The sequence below is a fragment of the Pinus tabuliformis genome, chromosome 6 (assembly GCF_031772625.1).
Source record: "Pinus tabuliformis cultivar Carrire ecotype Pingquan chromosome 6, CPIR1, whole genome shotgun sequence".
Taxonomy (NCBI): domain Eukaryota; kingdom Viridiplantae; phylum Streptophyta; class Pinopsida; order Pinales; family Pinaceae; genus Pinus; species Pinus tabuliformis.
The window spans coordinates 724485212-724510301 of NC_142292.1; the positions used below are offsets into that span (position 1 = coordinate 724485212).

At 35.8% G+C, this 25090-nt stretch overlaps 1 protein-coding gene across 1 annotated transcript; it reads left to right on the forward strand.

Annotated features, from left to right (window-relative positions):
• Positions 1-23457: 23457 nt before the first annotated feature.
• Positions 23458-24707, forward strand: LOC149260747 (glyceraldehyde-3-phosphate dehydrogenase GAPCP2, chloroplastic-like). Its single transcript, XM_089460953.1, has 5 exons — positions 23458-23550; positions 23817-23929; positions 24026-24125; positions 24293-24439; positions 24615-24707. The coding sequence occupies exons 1-5, from the start codon at positions 23458-23460 to the stop codon at positions 24705-24707; spliced, it is 546 nt and encodes a 181-aa protein (XP_089317079.1).
• Positions 24708-25090: the final 383 nt, after the last annotated feature.

Here is a 25090-nt window from a genome sequence, read left to right on the forward strand (position 1 = left end):
AAAGGGGCATAACATATCTTAAAATTGGATGCAAAACTTGGTGCAAAAACAAATACAAAATTAGACGTAAAAAATGGCTCTACATTGAATGTACCATTAGACACAAAATAAGATGCAAAGGTGGACACAACACATGACTCAACATAAGATGCAAATATAAATTCAAATTTGGATGCTCAAAATGATGTAACATTACATGTAAGAGATGGTGTTAAAAATGATGCAAAATTGGATGAAACAAATGACGCAAAATATGGTGCAAAATGAGATGGGGAAAATGGAGACAAATCAAACGTAAATGTGGATGTAAAAAATGGTCCAAAAAAAGATGCAAAAATGGGCACAAAAATGGATGCAAAATTTGGTGCTAAATCAAATTCAACACATGGTGCAAAGATAGGCACCAAAGCTGGTGCAAAAATAGAAGCAAAAACTAGTGTAAGACTAGATACAAAACCTGGCGTAAGACTAGATGCAAAAACTGATACAAAATGGATGCATAAAAAGACGTTAAATTGGATTCAAAATACAGTGTAAACTTGATGCAAATGATGGTGCAAAAATGGGAGCAAAGAATGACACAAAATAGGAAGCAAAAGAGAATGAAAAATAGATGCAAAAAATGACACAAAACTAGAAGCAAAACCTGTCATAAAATAAGATGTAAATCTTGGTTCAAAATTTGACGCAAAAAATGATGCATAGTTTGGTGTAAAAAATGATGCAAAATCTAGCGTGAAAAAGGATGCAAAATCAGGTGCAAAAAAGGACGCTTTAAAAATTGTACAATAGAGCCAGATTTAGCGCCAGGTTGCTCATCACAATTACAAAAAAAATGCACTAAAATCTGGCGCTAAATCTGGCGCAAATCACTGGTTTTGTTGTAGTGTTAAAACCATCAAAATTTTCCACGAACTCTAGCCACTGTGCTTTCTGCAGCATTTCCTTCACCTGCGGATATGCTTCCATGAATTTTATTCCATTTGGTTATGTTCTCACTATGACAACCATGGTTAAGAAGTTTTGCCTCAAAATTCGCTTCTTAAAAGGGTATGAGTCAGGGTTTCGGGATAATGGCTTAGGTGAATGTATGAACGAGAGAGAGAGGAAAAACAAGTGAAGTGACTATCAGGGTATGAATGAATGTAGGTTGGGCGATTTCAACAATGAATTTGGAATTTGAGATGAGTGTTGTGTAATGATGAGGGATGATTGGGAAATTTACGACTTTTTATTTGATATGACAAGATATTTTCATATCACTTTCGGCAATGATGAACTAGCGATATATCATCCATATCATTCATATACTAATGATTTTACCCTTATTATTAATTTAAATATTCTCATACCTTTTGAATTGTTGATTCTAACATTTTATTGCTCCTTTTTGCATTGCCTTCAGGTGCTTCAAAGGGTGGATTTCATCATTTCTTCAATTGCTCCAATTAGTGGCTCCTGTCAAACAGTAGCTGTAGAATTCTATCAAAGCTGCAAAATCTCATTAGTTTTGTAGCTAATTATTATAAAAATAAGAAGAGGGATAAAAAGAAAATAGGAATGTGAAAGAAAATTTAGGATGCCAAAATTACTTGGTTTTCACTCTTAATTTTCTGTATAAACATGCCAACAATGTTGGTTTCCATGTTTATATATATATAGAAAAAGGTTTGCGAGTCAAGTTAGAGGAGAAGGAAAATCCTTCTTAACCAACTAGAAATCAATGTTGTCTTCCAAATGTTTGATAACATCCTCCTTTGTCAATGGCTTATGATAGATTCTCAATCAATGACCATTCAAAAGAAAGGTGATCCTTTCTCCATCAATAGTTATGGTCGTAACTGCACCATTATTAAATACTATTTCAATCTCATAGGGCCCAAGCCAGTGAGTTTGAAATTTCCCTTGGAGATCTTTGAACTTTGAGTCAAAAAGTAATGCCCAATCTCTTAGATGAAATTTTCTTTCTATTATGTATTTGCCATGCCACCTAGATCTTTGTTGTTGAACTATGTTGGTTCTTTAGATAACATCTTGTCTTACCTCATCAAGTTCATTTACCTACTCCATTCATTGTTTTTGTGCCTCTGAAAGATCAAGGCCCAATTTAACTATTGTCTTAGAATTTTGTACTTGAAATTCAATAGGAAAAATCATTTTCTTCCCATAAATGAGCTCATAGGGAGCATGCCCTGTAGTGCTTCTTCATGTGGTATGATATGCCCATAAAGCTTCTGGAAGCTTTTCTACCCAATCTCTTCTATGCAAATGCACAGTTTTGGCGAGAATTTCTTCATTTACTTTATTGGTGGACTCCACTTGTCCATTTGCTTGTGGATGTTATGGAGTGGAATTCCAATGTTTGATTTTGTATTCTTCCATTATCTTTTGTACCAACTTGGATGTGAATTGAGTACCTTTATCTATTACAATTTCCCTTGGGACACCAAAATGAGTAAAACTATCCTGGAAAAGAAATGAAACTACAACATTTTTAGTAGCAAAAGGAATGCTTTAGCGTCTACCGGTTTTTTAACATAATTAGTGCAAACAAGGATGTACTTGTTCTGCCTTGATGGTGGATTGATTGGACCAACAAAATCTAGAGCCTATTTTTCAAAAGGCTCAATTAGTACATGAGGCTGTAGACACATTTAATCAGATGGAACAAGTTTTCACATTGTTTGGAAACTATCACATCCCTTAACATATTCTTTGGCATCATTAAAAGGGGAAGGCCAATAATATCCTAAGAGAAGGACTTTGTAAGAAATTATTATATCAGCAAAGTGTCCTCCACCTGGCTCATCATGACAATCTTTCAATCTTTCTGGTACTTCATCCTCTCTTACACACCTTCAAATGATTAGATCTGGTCTTGTTTTATACAATTCTTCATTTATCCATTAGTAATATGCACTAATTTTGATTACCTTTCTTTTTCTCGAGGAGAAAAACATGATGGTAACTTCCTTGTAGCCAAATAGTTAGCAATATCTGCAAACCATGGAGATTTAATAGATACTGCAAATTTATATTCATCAGGGAAATTCTCTTCTACAGGAACATCATTATTATCATTTTGAATCCTAGAAAAAAAGTTAGCAATTGTATTTTGTTTCCCAGGTTGATCCAAAATAGTGATGTTAAACTCTTGCAACAACATCAACCATCTTGTAATTATGCCATTAGTGATAAGTTTATTCATTAAGTACATAATTACAGAATGATCTGTATGTACAAAAGTTTCGTAGCTAGTAATGTAATGTTTGAATTTATTGATGGCATGGAAAACAACTAAAAACTCCTTTTCTATTACATTGTAATTTAACTCTGCATGAGTCAATTTTTTACTAGTGTAATAAATGGAATAAGGAATTAAATCCTTTTGTCCTAGTACAACTCTTAAAACTGTGTCTCAAGCATAAATTTAAATGTTAAAATTTAGTTTCCCGTTTGGTCCTCTAAGAATGGGTGCTTCAAAGATTTTATCCTTTAATATTTCAAAGGCCTTTTGGCAATCATAATTCTAATTGAATTCACAGTCTTTTGTGAACAGTTTGAAAAGCGGGGATGAAATTTATGTAAAGTTTTCTATGAAGCTTCTATAGTAACCAGTGAAACTAGGAAAGCTTCTAACATCTCGCTGAGAAGTTGGAATTGATAATTTAGAAATAAATTGTACATTAGATGTGTCCACTCTATTTCCATTTCCTGAAATATGGCATCCTAAAATAATTCCCTCAGTAAACATCATAAAAAAGTTTTTCATCACTTAATGAGAGATTTGCCTCTTTACATCTAATAAGAACTGTTTCCAAATTTTTAAAAGCTTCTTCAAAAGAATTTCCATAAACTGTAAAATTGTCCATATATACTTCCACACAATCATGAATTAGATCAGAAACAATACATAATACTTCTCTTTGTAATGTTTCATGTGCATTACATAATCCTAAAGGAAGTACTCGATAAGCATAATTTCCCCATTGGTAGACAAAAGTAGTTTTATATTGGTCATCTAGGGCTACTTGGATTTGATTATACCCGCTAAAACCATCCAAGAATGAAAAAAAATTCTTTCCTGCCAGTGTATCTAAAACTTGATCTATAAAAGGAAGTGGAAAATGATATTTTAAAGTGACTTTATTCAATTCCCTATAATCAATGCATACTCTCCATTTTCCATTCTTCTTAGGAACAATTACTAAAGGTGAAACCCACTAATTGTATGATATTGGATAGATGAAATTTACATTCAATAGTTTTTGTAGTTCCTCTTAAACAATTTCCCTTAGATTTTGATTCATTCTCCTTTGAGGTTTTCGAACTGGTTTGGCATTTTCTTCCGTATAAATATGATGTATACAAGTACTAGGATCAATTCCCTTCATGTCAGTATATTCCCATGCATAAGCAGAGGAATGTTCTTGTAACATCTTTATTAGTTCTTTCTTTTCAAATTCTTCCAAATTATTATTGATATTCAAAGTTTTTCCTGGAAAGATTTCAATTGTGGAATTGCCAAATTTTTCCATAGAATGCAAGGATAGTTGACAAAATGATAAATATTCAATATTGCATTATCCTTGAAAACTCTAACTAGATTCATAATATGATGACGATTCATTATTTTCCATTAAATTCAAAATTTGATCTTCTTCATTTATTTGTGAAGTAGCAAAGATTGGTCTTATATAAATATCACCATCTATCGATTCTTCATTTTCAACGTCTATTGTTGTTTTTGCAGGTGAATACAATGTAAATTTGTTTGTTACCATCATAAATAAACATATCACTAGATCTACAACTTATAAAAGCATCAGGTGTAGCTAGCCATGGTCTTCCCAAAACCAATGGATGTCCTCCTAAGTTAATCTTGGGTGTTAAGATCATAAAATTGACAGGGTATTCCCAAGAATATAAGGATACATATATATCTTCTAATACACCATCGAGTTTGATTACGGATCTATCTGCCAATTGTAATAGTGTAGGTGTTGTAGGTTTTAACCCTGTATAGAAATTACCTGAATACAAATTCTAAAACATAGAAAATAAACAATGCGAGAGCATAACACATAAAACACATATACATAGAGATTTTCCCCTAGATCCCAAAACTGGGACTACCAGCTTGATTTTTCATTATGTTCCTTTCAATGTTATAATACATATTTATTCATGTCGAAACATCCAATACCATGGACTGTAAAGCATCGCGTCCAAAAAACATGTGCAAAAATCATGCACAAAAACATAGGTGGGTCCGCCCAACCTAACATAGGTTCCAAAACCAAAATTTTCTGGGGCGCTGCCCTGAACCCCATAAAGTGGGGTTACCTGCACCCCTCAAACCCCTTGTGACCCCCCTGCTATGCAATCAGCACAACGAAGGGGGGCCTTCACCCCCCACTCTAACTCCCTGGTTAAGTACGTGGGCTAGTCGTGGAAAGAATATAACACAACCCAATAGGTGTATATTGAAGATTAGAAAATTTTAATTGATTCATAGTTTGTTTAATTGGGATGTTTATAGATGTTCTTAATTAAATTAACGTATTTGGGATCTCTACACCATTGACGTGTGTTTTCACAATGGGACTTCCTGGATCAAGATATTTCTGAATTGTTGTTTTACCCATCATGATGATTGCAATTTTTCCAACTAGTTCGATTCTTTTGACTTCTTTTCTTTTTCTTCCTAGTCCTTTTATGCTCAATTCCTTAAATGTCTTTCCAAAAAATGGTATTTCCTTAATGGCTTGTAGCAGAGAAATTTTTATGCAAATGTTGTTTAGTTCATCTAACATGTCACAATCAGGCAATAAAATTTGTTTTTATACCACTTCATCTATTTTTAATATCTTAGGAAAATGTGGTTTTGAAATAGACACTAAAGGTTGTTTCATAATAGTAGTTGAGTTATTTGAATGTGTTGGAGTAACTTGCTTTTAAGTTTTTTTATTTTTTATTAAGAAACTTCTCTTCCTTAAAGATATTTTCTTTTTCACTTTCTCGAATAACAATTGAAGGGGACTTTTTCTCTAATATTCTACCATATCTAAGTTGAACATTGTTTAGATCCAATTGATTTATCATGTAAGTTTGGAATTTTTGTCCTTCCATATTGTAAATAGGTTGTGAATTTTTATTATTATTTCGATTTGGAAGTGGTTGGGCATGCAATTGGTTTGATCTTTGAGGAAATGGTAATGAAAGTTGTGTATTCAAATTGTGGGGTTGAGTTTGTTGAACAGGCCAAGGATAATATTATGGAGTGAAAGTAGGATATGATTGTTGAAATTGTGGATATTGAGGATATTGAGGATATTGAGGGTACTTTCCATAAGACTTTTTCCATCCTTGTGACCAAGGTTGTGGCGAGGATTGCCAAGGCATTGGGGAAGTTCAATTTCATTGTGATGATTGTACCAATGGTTGAGTGTTAAAACCTTGAGTTGTATTTGGTTGTGGATTTTGCCATGGTCTCTTAGGAATAAAACAAAGAGTGTCTACCTGATTTGATATTTCTTCTTCTTGATAGAAAACTTTAAGACCTGCTATTGAGGGAAACTATTTTGTAAAATGTTCTTTTCCACATATAACACTAGTTTCTACACTCTTTTAATCAAGAGGACATTCTCTCAAGGCATGTTTCTTTCTACACATAGGGCAAAAAATGGGCAATGCAACATTTTTAGCTTTTTTCTTATTTTTTATTTTAAGGGTGTCAATTTTTTCACTAAGACTCACTAAAATATTTGTTTTGAAGCTTTCAAGAAAATTACCTAATTCTACTTTACTTACTGTTCCAACTGGAGATTTATTAATCCTTGATAAAGGAGGATCTCTTGGATTTTTCCCAATTGTTTCTTTGCCTCTTGAAATGTGTATGAATAACTCACAAATTTCTCCAAGTGACAATTGAGAAATGTCTCGCTTACCCATTATATTGATAAGGTCAATCAACTCATATCTAATGGATTTCAATAAGATATATTTCAAAGTTTCCTCATCTAGATTATTCATTTTTTCCCTTTTAACATTATAAACAAATCTTTCAATGAAGTCTTCAAGATTTTGATCTTCTTTCTGTACCATTTTAAAGACATCATCCTTAATATTATGGGGCATACAGTAGTCCTTATATTTCTCTAAGAATTTAGTTTTCATTTGTTCCCATGTTCTTATGGAATTTATTTGTAAACCCATAAGACATTTTACATTCTTAAATTGCTACATAAATTATTGACCGAAGTTGGTAAACTTCTGAAGTGAAAGTGCACTATATATGCTAGAAGCCTTTAGATTATTAATGTGTATGATTGAGTTATTGGAAAATTATTTCTAAGGATGTTTTGTGTTCCTATTACTCTTCAAAGAAAATAAAAGTAACATATTCAATCTCAATTACATTCTTTCTCACTTCTTGCTCATGAAATAAAAGATGCTCTTCACACTTGAAAAATGAAACTAAAGCAAACTCACACTATGTCATTAAATTAATAAAACTTAACCAATCTATTGCAACACAAATTTAATCTCTAAAAGTATAACTATTCATCTAATATTCGAGCAATCCTTTGCATAAAAACCAAAATGAATTTGATTTCTAGTTAAAATGAAAACTACACATTTTCTCATTATCAATCACTCATGCTTTGAAATGAAACTATAACGAAATCTATGAAAATATATTACACTATCATTATAATCAACTTGAAAATAATGATTAGTGAAATATTGATATCGCTATCTAATCAAAATCAACAATGCAAAATGAGATTCTAAACCATGTAAATAACTGTAACAAATGAAAAAAAAAAGATATGAAAATGCAGAACCTTCATTGTTTGCAGGGGATCTCCACAAACAGGTGGTCTGAGAATTTTAATCGAACAGTCAGTTATGCATCAAAACTTTATTCTTCATTAATAGGTAAAAACATAGTTTAAAACAATACTCTCTCATATATAAATTAACCTCTTGTTCATGTTTGTTGCACATATTTATAAAATCCCATGTCAATAAATATTTGAGGCTTTTATGCCTACCCTAGCTAACAAAGTTCTAATTTAAGCTTCTAATAGATATCAAAATATCTTTTGATTATGATTTTCTATTTGGAAAAGAAAATCATGAAGCACAAGGATTTTAGACTCTCGCTCACCTATTCAGCAACATGTTGACTTTAACCCTTTGACCACAAAATCAAATAATCCTTTGATGATCTGGTTTAGGTGAATAGGTGCAAATCATTAAAGGGATCATTCTCAACCTGTTCATATCTCTCTCCTCTTAGCTGGCACCTCAGATCTTGGTAAACCTTGGAATTGGCTATAGAAACATAGATTAGCTACAGAATTGCATGAATTCGGTAGGTAATACAAACAATAATTCAATAATAAGGAGCATTATTAAATATGAAAGATAAGAAAATTAAATACCTTACCATGCAAAAACCTTCTAGTTTGATGTCATTTAAGTTGATGATGATGGTCAAAGAGAGGAAAAAATGGTAAGGGAGAGTGTCAAAATGAAGCATTAATGAGGCTCTACAAGAGGTTTAATCAAAATTGGATAGTTTTAAATATGTTTCATGAATGTATCTCATGAATTTTGTGTGGAGAATGAATGGTCAGAGGAATGAATAGTGAATACTAAACTATTGACACTTATGATCATAATTCCTTGTGCTATTGTAGACATTGTTCTAATATCCATGTAATAATAAGAATCATGAGATGGTTAAGAATGTTTTATGTTAAGATACTTCCATGAATTGCCTATGTAAAATTCTCTGTAAAACTCTTTCAGCTTAGGATTAGCCAAAAGTGAGTAATATTTAATGAAAGTATCAAGTTCGCACAACCCCTCCCTTGAATTGGTATTCAAGAATGATCCTTCCACATGTGCTAGGTTATGCACGATTTTGAAAACCTTGAAATGAAGACATTCTACTAACTTTTCTTGATTTTAGTTCTACTATATTTTCCTCTTCATCTCATAAAGTCATTTAAGACAATCATAATACTCCTATAAATGTTCCATTAAATTAAGTTTCTAGAGTATATTTCTCAAGAAACATACTTTGGCTAGTACAACAATCAGTTAACAAAGTAATTTTATTCAATTTATGCTCTAGCTGCATGATCTAGGTGGATATTGGTGGCAAGCTGCCTATTCCACTTGGACCCCCACCATTGTTTCTTTTAGTTTTTTGAGTTTAGTTATTTGTAGCACAATTTACTATTTTTGGCAATTTTTCGGGTCCTGAACTTCCGAAGCCATTTTGAGGCCCTAAACAATGATTTTTGGGAAAACTGGGACCAACATGGGGTGTTAAATAATGTTTGTGATTCAAAATTTGTAGTCCTTCGATAGATCTTTCAAATGAGGTATTGTCCGCGTCAAACAGAGATTTTATGCCAAAGTTACAACCCCAAAAAGTTGATTTACCAATTTACCCAAACGGGGCCCATAGTTTGGTGCTTTGTCATCTAGGGTTAGGTGTTTTGATGTTTAGGGTTTTCAATTATTTCTTAATAATAAATAGGCCTTTGAGCCTCATTGTAACATAGTTCAGAGTAATGTAGCTACCACATATCTTCTCAGAGATAAGCTACCATTGCCCGAGCTAGTCTTATTTCCATTCCGTTTGTAAGAATATTTTAGTATTTGATATTAATGAAATGAAGTGTTGTTTCTACTGCATCTTTGTATTTATGGTTATATCTGTAATTTGTTGTGTTCCTGTTTAAATCCAGATCAGTGGTATCAAAGCGGTCTGCTCTTTCTCTATTTCTATTTTCATGTCCCCAACGAGGTGGGGATATAAGGAGTTAGGGCTCAATCTGGTTAAACCTTTGCAAGATCAGCCCCACAAAGCCCGATGGCCCCCATGGGGTAAGAAAAGAAAGACAAGGGGTAGGAGATCCTATCAAAATATTTCTCGAGGAGGCCCTCAAGAAACAAAGGAACGTGATGATGTATAACTTTGCCCATATCCTTCAATGGTTTCGCACCAACGGTGCATCCACATCCTGCAGCCACTCTAGAGGATCAACTCCTTTTAAGGTACAAGTAAACTTTGACATTCCCATATTTGAGGGACAAATAGATGAAGACACCGTAGATAAATGGTTAAATCTTCTAGAAGGATATTTGTTTGTTCATGATTTTTCCATTCGAGAAACTATTACTTTTTCTCTTCTCAAAGTCACCCCCTACGTCAAGGACTGGTGGAAAACCTACTGCGAGCAGAAGGATGAAAGTACGACCTCATTTTTTTCAGCCACACCCACTTGGAATTTGTTTCGGGATGCCATAAACAAGAAGTACTACCCTATCAACAGCTATGAGGATAAATACATAAAGTGGACAATGCTACAACAAGAAAGGGACCAAGATGTGCCAGAGTTGACCAATGTTTTTCATACACTTTGCACGAAGTTGGTATCAAGGATTCTGAGAAAAATTTGGTACTCAAGTACTGTGGCTGCCTACATAGGTACATATAGGATGAGATGGAGTTCCTGGACATCTCCTCAGTCAACATGGTGTACCGATATGTCATCATGATTGAGCAGAAGTTTAAACAAAAGAAGCGAGACTTTAGATCTGTGAATCTGAAGTAGGTGAAAGGTGACTCCAAGCCGCATAACGAAGGGCAAAGATTTTATGAAAACAACTCATAAAAAGATAGAGAAGATAGATCAACGCCTTAGAAATCAGCCTCTTCGAGGGGGAAACCTCCTTTACATTACACAAATGAACAATTCCTCAATGATACAAATGACCAGGCCTCCTTTCTATAAATAGGAGTCTAAGAGGTCATAATATAATCAAAGCCGACACAACAATAATAATGTAAGGGCACAACAATATAATAAGGGGGTTGCACTAATAACAATAAGGGGTTACACTAGTAGTATAGGGACCTAACATGCCCCTCTCCTTCAAAAAGTGTTGTCATCAACACTTGAGTAGTTCTAGATGCTTCTATATAAAATTCTCATCCTCCTATGTGGAATCTTCAGTGGGTAAGATCTTCCACTTGATGAGATACTCTGGAATTCATCGATTTTGTAGCTTTCGGGTTCTTGTTTCTGTGACTACTTCAGGTTACAATATGATTTTTCTTTCCTCGTCAAGTTACGAAAATATTGTTTGAAATAGGAGCTTGTCACCTATAACCTTCTTTAAGCATGAAACATGGAAAACTTGGGGTTCTTTGGAAGATGCAGGAATCTCCAATTTGTATGCCATAGTACCAATCTTTTTGGAGAACCTTGTAAGGACCATAGTACTTTGGTGATAATTTATTATCCCTTTTAGCTTTCTTGATGGACATTTGTTTGTATGGTTGTATTCGTAAAATACACAATTGCCTATATCAAAACATGTTGATCTGCCTGTTGTCTCATTCGATTCTACACCAAAGTGGCGTCATCCTTTAAAAGTTGGAGAACTTGTTGTTGATGCTCGATGTGATATTTCAGTGTTTGAACCTTTTTCTTTTTTATATGTCATTCTATCTTGAGAGTTTGAGGATGGTAATTCTTGCCAATGCATTACAAGATATGGTCGGATTCATCTCTTGATGATCAATGTGATCTTTCACTTCTTGAACCTTTTTCTTCTTCATATGTCCTTCTATCTTCAGAGTTTGAGGAGTGGTAATTCTTGCCAATGCTTTACAAGATATGGTTGGATTCATTTATTCTTTCTCTAGTGTTAGTTCCTAGTGTATATCCTCTTCTTTTGACTTTTCTTGATCCTTTTCTTCATCCTCTTCACAATATATGTAAAATAATTTCTTCTCAGCACACTTATGACCTTTAGTGTATTTGTTATCACAACTGTAACAAAGCCCTTTTTCTCTTTTTTCTTTCAATTGTTTTGGTGTAAAACTTGTGGGTTGTGGAAGTCTAGGAGCAAAAACACTTCCATATTTATAGTTGTGAGTGGTAGGATTCCATGTTTCCATAATTCCTCTTTCAATTTTTCTTGCCAACCTGAATGCCTTCTCTAATGAATCAGGTTCCCAAAGATGAACTTCATGTTGAATGTTATCCTTTAAAGTCCCTATTAAGACATCAATCATTTACTTCTCTAGAATATCATTTACACTTATATTCAATTTTTGGAAGTCCTTAATGTGCTCTTCCATTGAACCCTTTTGTTTGGGATTTATATTTTGGCTAAAGAAGGTGTTTCTCTTTGTATCCTCATAATGTGCTATCATTTCCTCCATGAAAATTGACCAGGTGACAAGTGCATTACCAAAACAAATCCCTTTATACCATACAAACTAATTTGGTTCTAAATATAAAGATGCAATATGTATCTTTTGTAATAGCTTCACATCATGTAGATCAAAATGTTGATCCATCTCTTGTATCCATGTTACCAGATCCTTGCCATTAAACTTCCTCATATCTCTTTTTCTTGATTTTAGGAGATCGATCTTGAAACAAAGTTAACTCTATAGTTTCAAATCTCCAAATTCTAAAATTTTGACCTAAAATATCCCTCTACATTCTCTTCCCAATTCCACCAGTCTGATCGAAATTGGATTCTCCAAGAAATAGTTATGCCCAATCTCCCAAGATGACCTAATTATATACTTTTTATGTAGAGAAAACTTGTTCGCTATGCCACATGCCACAGTTTTGACCTTCAAACCTAAACATGATGTACCGAAAACTAAAGTCCATCCTATTTCTATAACTTCTTTTGAAATTTCAATATGATACTCAGAGAGAAAGTTATGACAATTTTCCCAAGGTCACCTGTTTTGGATGTAATTTGGGAGCCTGCACAAATCCTAACTTCCTTGGATCATATCTCCGAAAATATAGCACGACAAGATCTGAAATTCAGACCCTACCTTCAGCAAGATTTTGGCTCAAATGGGTTTTAATTGCAGAGTCTGAGCCTTTGTAGAAACAAATGTATAGTAAACATTCCACGATGACCTGTTTGAGATGGAAATTTGGAGCTTTCATAAACCCTAAATCCCTCAGATCATATCTCTGAAACTATAGTGAGACAAGATTTGAAATTCAGATCTAAGGTTCAGAATGAGTTTGACTCAAATGGGTTTTTGTTTTAGCTTTTGAACCTTCGTAGAGAAAACGTTATAGCAAAAATTCCACGATGCCTTTTTTGGAGTCCCGAAACCCTAGAATCCTCGACTATGATACCAAATGTTATGAAATTAACTCAAGAAAAGATAGAAAAGAAAGATAAACGCCTTATAAATCAGCCTCTTCAAGGGGGAACCTCCTTTGCATTACACAAATGAAAAATTCCTCGATGATACAAATGAAAAGACCTCCTTTTGATATATAGGAGTCTAAGGGGTCATAATGTAATCATAGCCGACATAAAAATAATAATGTAAGGGCACGAAAATAACAATAGTGGGCTTCTATGGGGCACAATAATAACAATATGGGGACTACACGGGCACAACAATATAATAAGGGGGTTGCACTAATAATAATAAGGGGTTACACTAGTAGTATAGGGACCTAACAAAAGCCAAGGCAGGGTAGCCTAGGACAACCCACCAAAGCCACAAGTAAATAACAACACCACGAAGCTGAAGAAGGAAACATAAAAGTGGTGTGAGTTCCATAAGAGCTCCACTCACAACACAAGTGAGTGTCGGGCCAAGCAGTCACTGGTGGCCAAGCTGAAGGCTTCAGAATCAGATGGATGTTCCAACATTGAGTCAGAACCTGACATGTGGAATGATAAAGGGAAGAAAATTATCCATGCGGAGACCAATGCTATCGTTGCCACCACAAAGATGCAAAAGGAGGAACATGAAGATCTAGAGGAGGAGGAATGCCTCTTCCACTTCCATATCTGGGTAAAGGGCTTCCCGCTATAGTTCATGGTCGACAATGGGAGCCAAAAGAACCTCATTTTGGCAAAGGTCATGAAGCGGCTGGGCTTACTGACCACAGCACACCCAAAACCATACACCATCGGGTGGCTTCATCAAGGATGAGATCTTCGCGTGAGCCAACAGTGCCACCTCCCATACAACATCAAGCCCTTCACAGATGAGGTAATGTGTGACATTGCTCCCCTTGATGTTTGTGATGTATTATTAGGCGAACCATACTTGTGGAAGTGACATGTTGTGTATGAGTCAAGGCCTTGCACTATTATTGTTACTTTGGGAAATAAGTTGTACAAGATACCGAAGGTAGCACCACTTACTACCATCTATTTGGTTACTACAAAACAATGCAGTAAGCTCATTTCCAAAACCAGGAAATTTGTTTTCCTGATGATACACCCTTGGGGAAAGAAGAAGATGCTGGCCTCGACCTCTAGACAGGGCCCCTCTGCACAAAAACAATAGATGGAAAAGGTCGTGGAGGAGTACGAAGAAATCTACACCTCCCCTGGAGGGGTGCCTCCTCATTGTTAGGTCAAGAACTCCATCGATTTGACCCTAGGTGTACCATTGCCCAATGGACCAATCTACGAATGCTCCGTTCTAGAGAATGAAGAGATCAAGAGGCAGATTCAGGAGCTGCTGCAGAAAGGTCACATTCGTCTGAGTTCATCGCCCTACGGGAGCCCGATCATGTTGGTAGAGAAGAAGTATAGGACTTGGAGACTCTATATTGACTATCGGGCACTCAACAAGATAACTATCCAGAATAGGTACCCAATCCCACAGATTGATGACCTTCTAGACCAACTCAAAGGAGAAATTTTCTTCAGCAAGATCGTTGAAGTTTGGATATCACCAGGTACCAATCGAACCCTCTGATGTGTGGAAGGCTGCCCTCCAAGCCAAGGAGGGCCTTTTTGAATGGTTGGTTATGCTTTTCGGGTTGGAGAATGCTCCTGAAACCTTCATGAGGCTGTTAGATGACATCTTACGACCATTCACCAACTCATTTGTAGTCGTATACTTGGATGACATCCTGATCTTCATCCAGAGTTGGGAAGAGCAGCTCCACCACATCCAGCAGGTTCTCCCAACACTGTGCCAACACAAGCTGTGTGCCAATTTGGAGAAATGCACTTTTGGCATGACCGAGGTTCAGTATCTAGGATACATTATTGATGAGTTGGGGGTGCATGTGGATCCAGCCAAGACCCAAGTCATTCGGTATTGACTAGCCCCAATAACTCTGACAGAGCTCCGCAGCTTTCTAGGCCTTGCCATTTTCTACTGTAGGTTCGTGTTGAGATTTTCTCATATCACTTGGTCCTTGAGTCAAGTCACCAAGGGAGGAGTGAAAGAAAAATATTTTGGTCTAAATCTCAATAGAAGGCATTCTCAGAGTTGAAACATCGCCTTTGCTTTGCACCAGTGCTCACTTTACTAGACGTGCAACAACTATTTGAGATCGAGATAGATGCCTCTGACTATGCTATTGGGGCAGTCCTTACTCAACAGGGGCTTCAAGTCGCATATCACAGTGAGACACTTTCAGACACATTTTAGAAGTATCCCACTTATGAAACAGATATGTATTCCATTATCCAAGCACGCCGACAATTGAAGCATTACATTTTTGGGAATGAAACGGTCATTCACACATACCGCCAACCCCTGTAGTTCATACAAATGCAAGGGAAGTTGCAAATTGATCACCATTATAAGTGGTCTAAATGCTTGCAATATTTCAAATTGAATACCAAGTATAAAAAGGGAAACACCAATAATGTTGTAGACTGCCTTAGCTGACCATCGATCATGGCGCTAACCAATGTGCTCAACTCTTGTGTGCACGAGACTCGTGATTGGCTACCTCTCTACAAAAGTGACCCAGAATTTGGCCACACATACCAGACAAATTGGGAGGGTCAGCAAGTTCTAGAATTTCACCTCCAAGATGTCCTGTTATGCAACTTGGGACACATTTGTGTTCCTTCAAGCGAGCATGCCAAGATTATTTTGAAAGTGCACTGCAGTCGGGCCATTGAACATTTAGGGGTCAAGAAAATGGTGGTAGTACTACAGAAGTATTTCTATTGGCCAAATCTTTGATAGGATGTCTAGAAGTACATCAGATCTTGTACTTCCTACATCATTGCCAAACTGACCATTAAGAAGCAAGGCGTCTATACTCCACTACATACCCCTAGTCAACCTTTGGAAACCATCTCCATGGATTACATGTCAGCCCTTCCTTCTACTAAGCATGGCAACGACTGTGTTTTTGTGGTCGTCAACAAATTCTCGAAGATGGCCATTATATTGGCCTACAAGAAGAATATCACAACAGAGGCCACTGCTAAACTCTTCTTTGAATGAGTGTGGGTACACTTTGGGATCCCACAGTCTATCATCTTAAATTAGGACAACAGGTTCCTTAGTACATTTTGGTCCAGTCTTTGGTCAATGGTAGACACCAAGATCACTAAGTCCACAACTTTCTATCACCAAATTGATGGCTAGATAGAGGTCATCAATAAGATGATCATCGACATTCTAAGCATGTAGAACTCAAAGAATCCATTCACATGGGATCAGAGCCTCCCCTGTGTCCAGCACAACTATAACTGGGCTCTCCACAACTCAACTGGCCACATCCCTTTTCATGTGGGCTTAGGATTCTAGCCACTATGCCCCATTGATGTGGCCATGCCATTTGTAGCTATTCAGGCAGATTTGGCTCATGTCTAGTCTGAAGCCAATAAGGAAAAAAAATTCATTGAGCACATCCAACATATCCACCAATAGTTCCACGACATCATGGAGAAAACAAATGCCAAGTACAATCAAAGACACGATCAACATTGGGTGCCACAAAAGTTTTAAGTGGGCGATAAAGTATGGTTGCATTTATGGATAAAATGCCTTACCGGAGCCTATCGGAAACTCAGACCACTCCAATATGTTCCTTACACCATTAAATAGGTCGTGGGAGAGAATGCATTTGAGCTCAGCATTCCCCCATTCCTTGGCCTACACCCAGTGTTCAATGTAGATCATCTTTGATCATACTTCCCACCATTGATGTACACATCAGACATTGTAGAATATCTGACACCTACAGAGTTAAATCCCAATTGCATGGAACATGCCACAACTGATCAGATCATGGACACACATACCAAGAACACCTATAAACAAAGGATCCAACTATATCGAGTTTTCAAAGCAGGTCAACTCTTTCACCAGGGCAAGCGGCTCACCGTGGACCAAGTTTAGCAGAAGCTTCCTCATCTCATCGAGGAACTCAACACAATGGGGACCATTGCTTCCTAAAGGGGGAGGAATGATCTAGGTGGATATTGGTGGCCACCCGCCTATTCCACTTGGACCCCCACCATTGTTTTCTTCAATTTTTTGGTTTACTTATTTGTAGAAAATTTTACTATTTTTGGCAATTTTTCGGTTCCTGAACTTCTGGAGCCGTTTTGAGGCCCAAAATGAAGCTATTTTGGAAAAAATGAAACCAACATGGGTCATACATTAATGTTGGTTGTTGAAAATTTTTAGTCCTCGGATAGATATTTCTAACGAGGTATTGTGCACGTCAAACGAAGATCGTATGCCAAAGTTACGACCCCAAGAACTTAATGTACTAATTTACCCAACGAGGCCCAAAGTTTGGCGCTTCATCTCCGAGGGTTAGGTTTTTGGATGTTTATGGTTTTCCATTATTTCTCAATAGTAATTAGGCCTTTGAGCCTCATTGTAACGCAGTTAAGAGGCATGTAGCCGCCACATCTCTTCCTAGAGATAAGTTATCATTGCTCGAGCTGGTCTTATTTCCATTATGTTTGTAATCATATTTCAGTATTTGATATTAATGAAATGAGGTGTTGTTTCTACTGCCTTTTTGTATTTATGGTTATATATGTAATTTGTTGTGTTTCCGTTTAAATACGGATCATTGCAAATAATAAAATGTGCTCGAGTTTAGTCTAGATTCACAACCTCATACATTTCCATGAGTGTTCCTAAAGATGCATAACATAACTTTTCACAGTTATTCAAGAGATGGTAGCCAAAGAATATATTGGAAAGTGCATTCCAAGCATGGCACCAATTGTAGCCAATGGGAGAGGGAATCTTTCAGATATATCAAACATATGTATACTTCCTCCATTAATGGAAGAAAAGGAGAATAGTTTTTTAGAACAATTGAAAAAATGCGAGGAAAGTCATTTGCATGAGGTATGAAACTTTGTTGGATCTGAGTTTCATTATAAATATTTTCTTCCTAGTAATTTTATACAAAATCATAATCATATGGTGGATAGAAGCATCCTTTATTTTCTTGGGAAGAATGTGTGGTCGGAATTAATAACTTATGTTTATCGAACATGCCTACGTGAACCTGTTTGTACTAATGACTTATTGGTCAAACAATGATTTCATTTTGATTTTCTCTGTCTTAAGAAATAAGTTCACTAAAGAAACAACTTGTTGCAATTGAGTATCCTTGATGCTTAAAAGATAGCTAATAGACGAGGAGTTATAGTTCCTTCAAATGAGTTAGTTGAGAACATGATTCCAGATAATGTCAAGTTTAATTTATGTTTAATTGTATTCCATTGTTAACAGATGAATTCTATATTTGATATTTGAAATTCCTTGATAAACAAGTTGTGAGAGCAACTATTGTCTCACAAAATAATGAAAAAGACAACATGTGGTTTAATTTTTGCTTCACATCTCAATAAAATTGGGAGCTTGTCCAAAATAATGCGAAATTGGTCAAGGTCTGCAAATTGTTAGCCTTATGTGCGAAATTTATTTACTTCAAATGGTGGGTTGTCTTAGACAAAATTTGAGTCCATAGATGTTTAACAAGGTACTTGTCCTTTTATAGGAATTGTTGATTGATAGAGAAAAGGTAAGGTTTGTGGCCAAGACTTTTAACTAAATGGCATTTTTTGTGTTCCTATTTCGACAAATGCACACATTTTAATTTGTAATCTTCCAACTTGGATCCTTAGAGGGAAAACAATCTTCTCAAATGTTTTATTATAGTGATGTTTCCTCTTGAGATTTGAAGTTGTTTATGCATGATCACCAGCAAATGTATGCTATGTACATAGATAAGATAATGGAACTTGAGGTAAGTGTTGATAAATATACCCTAATAGTTTTTTTATGGCATTGTTAATGCTGGTTAAGTTTTCTTAAGGGATTATATTTCTGTGCAGCAAAAAGTTACCAAATTGTCACAGGAATTAGAAACCATGCAAGAAACAATAAATAAGGTACATCAAATTTTGATTCTTAGAATCTAGATGATGTATCGATTAGTTTACCTATCATGTGCATAAACGTAACAAGAAAATACTTTCATGTGATCCTATAGAAAATCAAGATATATGGTAGGGACTACCAAAACACACATCATCTAGGGAAAGGATAGATTTATTTAGCTATGGTTCTCATACTACTTTACAACTATGTTATATTGGTTGTCTTTCCTCTAGTGTAAGCATTTACAAATGAAAATGCCATGATAGATGACATTTTCAAGGAACTAGATAATTTTGTTAAGAACAATGAATCTGCAAATGAATGAGATACATATGGGAAGAAGTAATTTTTAACTACAACTTGATTGTTTTTATGAAAAAATTCTCTTTTTATTTTTCATAATGAAACTATTTGCGGAATCCCAAAGACTCGCTTTCCTTATCGGATATGATGGCCTTTTATAAAAATGTACTTTTGTTATGTAACAAACTCATAATGAATGACTTAGATTATCAAGTAACTACCCTTCCATAAATAGAACCAAATATGAAAATAAAATAAAATCTACTTTCTATAAAATATATTCCAAAGTTGATATTAACTGATTTATGTTGCATTTAAAAAATACATTGAAGTTTCCAATGGAAATGACAATAACAAGTGCCCTTGATCAAGCGTTGCCTTCTTTGTCTTTCTTACCCACATTCACATTAACCTATTTTCATAATTGATCTTCAGTAGTGTATGTTAAACGAGTTTTCTAAGTTAGGTCTCATAGAAATGGAGTAACTTGCCATTGATTCTCATGCTTTTGAACCTTTGTCTTTAGTAATTCAATGTTAAATAGGTTTACCAGTTTCAAAGTTGCAAACTCTACCAACCCTATAGGATTCCCTCTACCTTCTTTGGCCCTCACAATTATTTCACTTCCATACTCTGTTTCCATTGTAAGTAGTGGGATGTTATTCATTTGCATTGTAATAGGCTCCACAGGTGGTGTTGTGTTTGGGTTCATAACTTTGTCAACAAATTGTCCATAATGTAGATGAGTGTCTTTTAGAATTCTTTAACTTTTATACATGAAACCTAACCCCAATGTACATATGAGGGCCTGCAATTGAACCTTACTTTATGTATTAGGCACTACAACCCAACCTTGCAACACCTCTTTATCTTGAAAAATGAACGATCCCACAACTTAACTGGATGTTTCTTTCAAGGGACCACAACCTCGACCTTGAATTTTTCACGTAATATGCACAACTTTTCTAAATTACATTTCTTTTGAATCTTAAAATTTCTTTAATTTCAATTTATCTACTTTACAACTAATCCTTGTGGTCTATATCTATCTTCAAGATGAAATCAAAAAGGTTTTTTTTTTAAAGTTTCGAAAGAAATTTGAAAAGACAAAGTCATTCTAAATAAACATATAATTTTTTACGTTTTAAACATTTAAGTTTAAACTACAAGATTTGTATGCTATGGCATACATCCCAAAATTTCACTAAAGAAAATAGTTATTAGTGAGTATGGATAATTTTGTTTTCTAGTCATTTAAAATTGTAGGAAATATTCTAATAAAGGGTTATTTTTTTCAATTGTAAATTTACAAGCAAATATAAACAACACAAATCCATGGTATGTGGGTCTATATGTCTTATTTGCAGCACTCAAAGTGTTGTGATAGAGGTTTCCACATCCTTATATGATCTTGACCTTTATATGATCCTTAAATGTCGGCTTGGCTTAAGCTTACAAATGATTTTACAATGCCATGCTTTCTACTTATTACATGCATGATACATTTCCATATTTGAGTTGTGTATTTGGTGCAATTTCACAATGGAAGAATTTGCAAACCATTGCTTTGGGAACTATGATGATTATGCCTAAAATGCTTCATAGATATACGAAACTAAGTAGTTAAGCTAAGATGATTGAATGCATTTAAGTTGAGTTGTTAATGTGTGTTTTTAACACTACAACTAATATTTGATTCAAGAATTTGCATTCGGATTTCAAGATAGCATTCATTGTGTGTTATATTAAAAAAAACAACATACATTATCTTTACAAAGTAGTATCTTAAAATAATACACTTAATGGAAGAGACAGTCTAATCCAACACACTAGTCTAAGAAAGAAAATTTTGAAAAATGAATAAACTGGGCAATTACCTAGATCTGATAGAAAGGTCTTGCTACCAACTTGGAGACTTGAAGAAATGCAAGATATGAAATTTTTATTTCCCGCTGCAAAGATCAATAAAAGCATATTTCCCACATAGGATAGATATCTTTTCTTGTAGCATGAATTGAAAGAATGGCGCATTAAGTAGGGCTATATATTCTATGTCATGTTGTAAAGAAGGCTTCATTATTTTATGCAGTATGTTATGTTTTTTAGTGAAAATGTTATTTTGGGGAGCTAATTTATATCAAATTGAGCCATATATTTGGTTGTACATAGAGGATCAGGAGGATCTAGTCTATCTCCAATGAACTACACCCGCCTCTCGATTTTTATATTTGGGTTGAGGTATAACTATAATAAATAAGATCTCAAGCTACTCGCCATACAAAGTAGTGTTATTTAGTGCATCCATCATCACACAAGATAACCATTCATTCAGAAAAGAAAGAATAAGTGTTTTTCCACATCAAACATAATCTATACAACAATCATCCCAATAAATATTGTCATACCACATTGTGTTTGTTAATAATCTAGTAATGCTTCCACAACTTGCTATACTTTTCTTCAAGCCCTACTCAAAACAAAGACTTGTTTCCCTACAAATTCCCTTATTAGTCCCTGCCATCTGGCATCCGGCAGGGACTATAGTAACCGTTCGGAGGGCACTTAGCATTAATTTGCAAGGTTTTTTAGCGTTATTTGCAGTTATATTCTAAAGTTTGGAGTTCAACTTGCGTTCGCCATCTTATTTGGCCTCTTCCCGAGGCGGAAGAGGCCGGACCATAGCCTAAACTGGTATTTACGCACAATGAACTGGCCCTGACCGTGAGCAGTTTCCTCTTAATGCTAACATTAATTCGTTAATGTTTAATGTTAATTCGTATTATGTGCGAACAGGCATACATATGCTAAGGTTTGCTTGCTGTTTTGCAGGTGTCGGCCGTATGCTAAAGGGTTGCATGGCGGGAGGTGTCCGCCTACCGGCTCAGGAGAGTCCCCAATATCAACAGCTCCGTGCCCAAAACCCCGTTCGGTTCGCTCGTCTCCTACACAAGTCACACAGGGCACCAGTTTCATTCGCAGTTTCATTCTTCTGGTTTCTCTGTGAAGGGGTCAGGTCTCATGGCATGCTTTCATGTGGAGGATTTCTGGAAAAGGGCTATTCTGGAGCTGCAAGAAAAATTCATACAATGTGACATAAATTCAATCAAAAGATTGAGTTTTTTGAATCGGAATCTGTTCATATTTGTTCTTAAACTCAGGCTCTACAAACTCCTGCCTGCCTTTCTGTATTTGCAAATTCTTCTTGTTCTAATGAGCAAAACTTGTTGGTTGATTTCAGAGATGATTTTCTCTAATCGCTACATGCGGAGGCTTCTCATGGGTCGGGCTTCTCATGAGTTTTCAGTGCTCTATAATCTGTACAGCAACGGTCAAGTCAGAGGGCCTGCGATTCCCAAAGAGTTCGTGAAATATTTGGAGGATTCGATGCAGATGCCGGGGGAAAATCCAGCAGGAGGGTGGATAGCAAATCGAAAACCCATTCAAAAAATGAAGGCGCGACTGAAAGACAGCGAATCCGATGGCAAGAATTGCAAGGCACTGATTTCCTTTCTAGAAAAAAAGACCACCCAGGACTTGAGGTTTGCAGTTCCGTTTGGAATCTCATTTCCAAAACTACCGGTCGAAAGGGATTTCAACGTGGGGAAAAGCTCTGCAAAAATGACTGCAGTTTCGCTGGTCGCCATTAATTTCGAACTGTCTAGATTCTATGAAGCATATGACGGGTTCCCTGCTACCGATGACTGTATAAAGGCCTGCTGGGAAGCATGGGAAATCATGGAGCTCGTGGAAAATTCAGACACAGAAGCGGCTTTCGTGAAGGGTTCTCTTTCTGTTTCTCCATTGCCATCTCCATTGCCATCGCAAAATCGAACACAGGGCACCCCTAAAAGCTAGAATTCTCTGTCACATCTAAGCCCAGAAGAAGACGCCTTTCTGAGCGGGAGCCGGCAGTCTGAGATACTAATTATTTCTGGAAAATGAAGGCAGAAAGACGCGCAGGAAAGTTCTCTGGCTTTTCTGTACCGTCAGGATCAACACAGAGGCTGAAACATCCCAGGTATTCCTATACGGCATGTCGCTCCATCATGTCGCTCCATGGGCTGAGGTGTGCTTGACTCTAGCAATTTGTTACTTAGCATGTAAGCAATTGCTGTAGGATAATTTCTCTACGTTGAGCAAGTTCCTTGGGTTAATTTCAGTGCATACTTTGAACTTTAACTTGATGGAATTTGTTATTGTGCCTTATACCGTTCTGAATTTTTTTTGAAAGCATTACTGTAGCATTTCTATTGACCGAAATTTGACTAAACTTCTGTTTTGCAATTGTGGCTGGCAGGCTTACATGTTTAAGTATGATTCAACTCATGGGGTATACAGAGGGAGCTTGAATATTGTTGATGATACGACTGTTGAAATTGATGGTCACAGTATTACTGTCAATTCTAAAAGGTATGCCCCTTAACATTAACCAATGTGTAAATAAACACTGATAATTATGATTTAGAGAATAATGATGCTATGACCTCTTGGAAACCACTGCTACAGGGATCCTTCAGAGATTCCCTGGGGTAACTATGGAGCTGAGTATGTTGTAGAATCATCTGGAGCTTTTACAACAACCGAGAAGGCTTCTGCACATCTTAAGGTATATTTTTTGTGGTAATTTTTGTATTTTTTCTGTTTGCATCTATAGTTTTCCATAAATGTACTTAAGATTGTTTAAGTCTCCTTCATTCTAAGATGGTTCACCTTGGTGGGAAACAGCATAGCTCCAATTGCTATTTTGATTTATTTGATGTCTTTTGGTGGCAGGGTGGAGCTAAGAAGGTTGTAATTTCTGCTCCATCAGCGGATGCACCCATGTTTGTGGTTGGAGTAAACGAAGGATCATATAAGCCTGAAATGTCTATTGTTTCAAATGCAAGGTGCACAACTAATCGCCTTGCTCTTCTTGCAAAGGTATATAATACTATTCTTACAAATCGCATTGAATGATATTTCTTTTAGGCAAAACATGTTTCTTTGGGGCAGATACTTTAAGCTTCTTCCTGCAAACATTGTCATTGAGTCATAACTATGTGTCAAAATTAGCTCACCGTAAAAACTGAAACGAATACTCATGCACTGGCTACAGGTGGTGAATGAAGAATTCGGTATTGCTGAGGCCCTCATGACCACTGTTCATGCAACAACAGGTAGGCATGGGCCTCTTTGTTTTAAGTCCTGAATTTAAAATGATAATAAAGTTGTTATGAATTTCTTATGTTATTATCTGATGTGGGTCTGCTAATGGGTTGTGCTTTGGCATTCAAAAAGCTGGAACGGCTCCAAAAACTAGGGTCTGGAACTAGCCTAGTAATTTAAGCTTTTATATAAGCCTGATATATGTAGCTGTTTATATTATTTTTTTGGGATAGAAACGGACTTGCTATTATACCTATAAAGAAAGGCAAGTATAAAGAGGGGTTATGCTCTAAATGGCTTTTGAACACTTTTTTGAATGCCAAGATGCATAAGATTATATAAGTTTGTTTGGAAAACCAATAAGACCAATAAATTATAATGGAAAGATCCTATTTTCAAAGTTTATGGACGATAGCAGAAATAGCA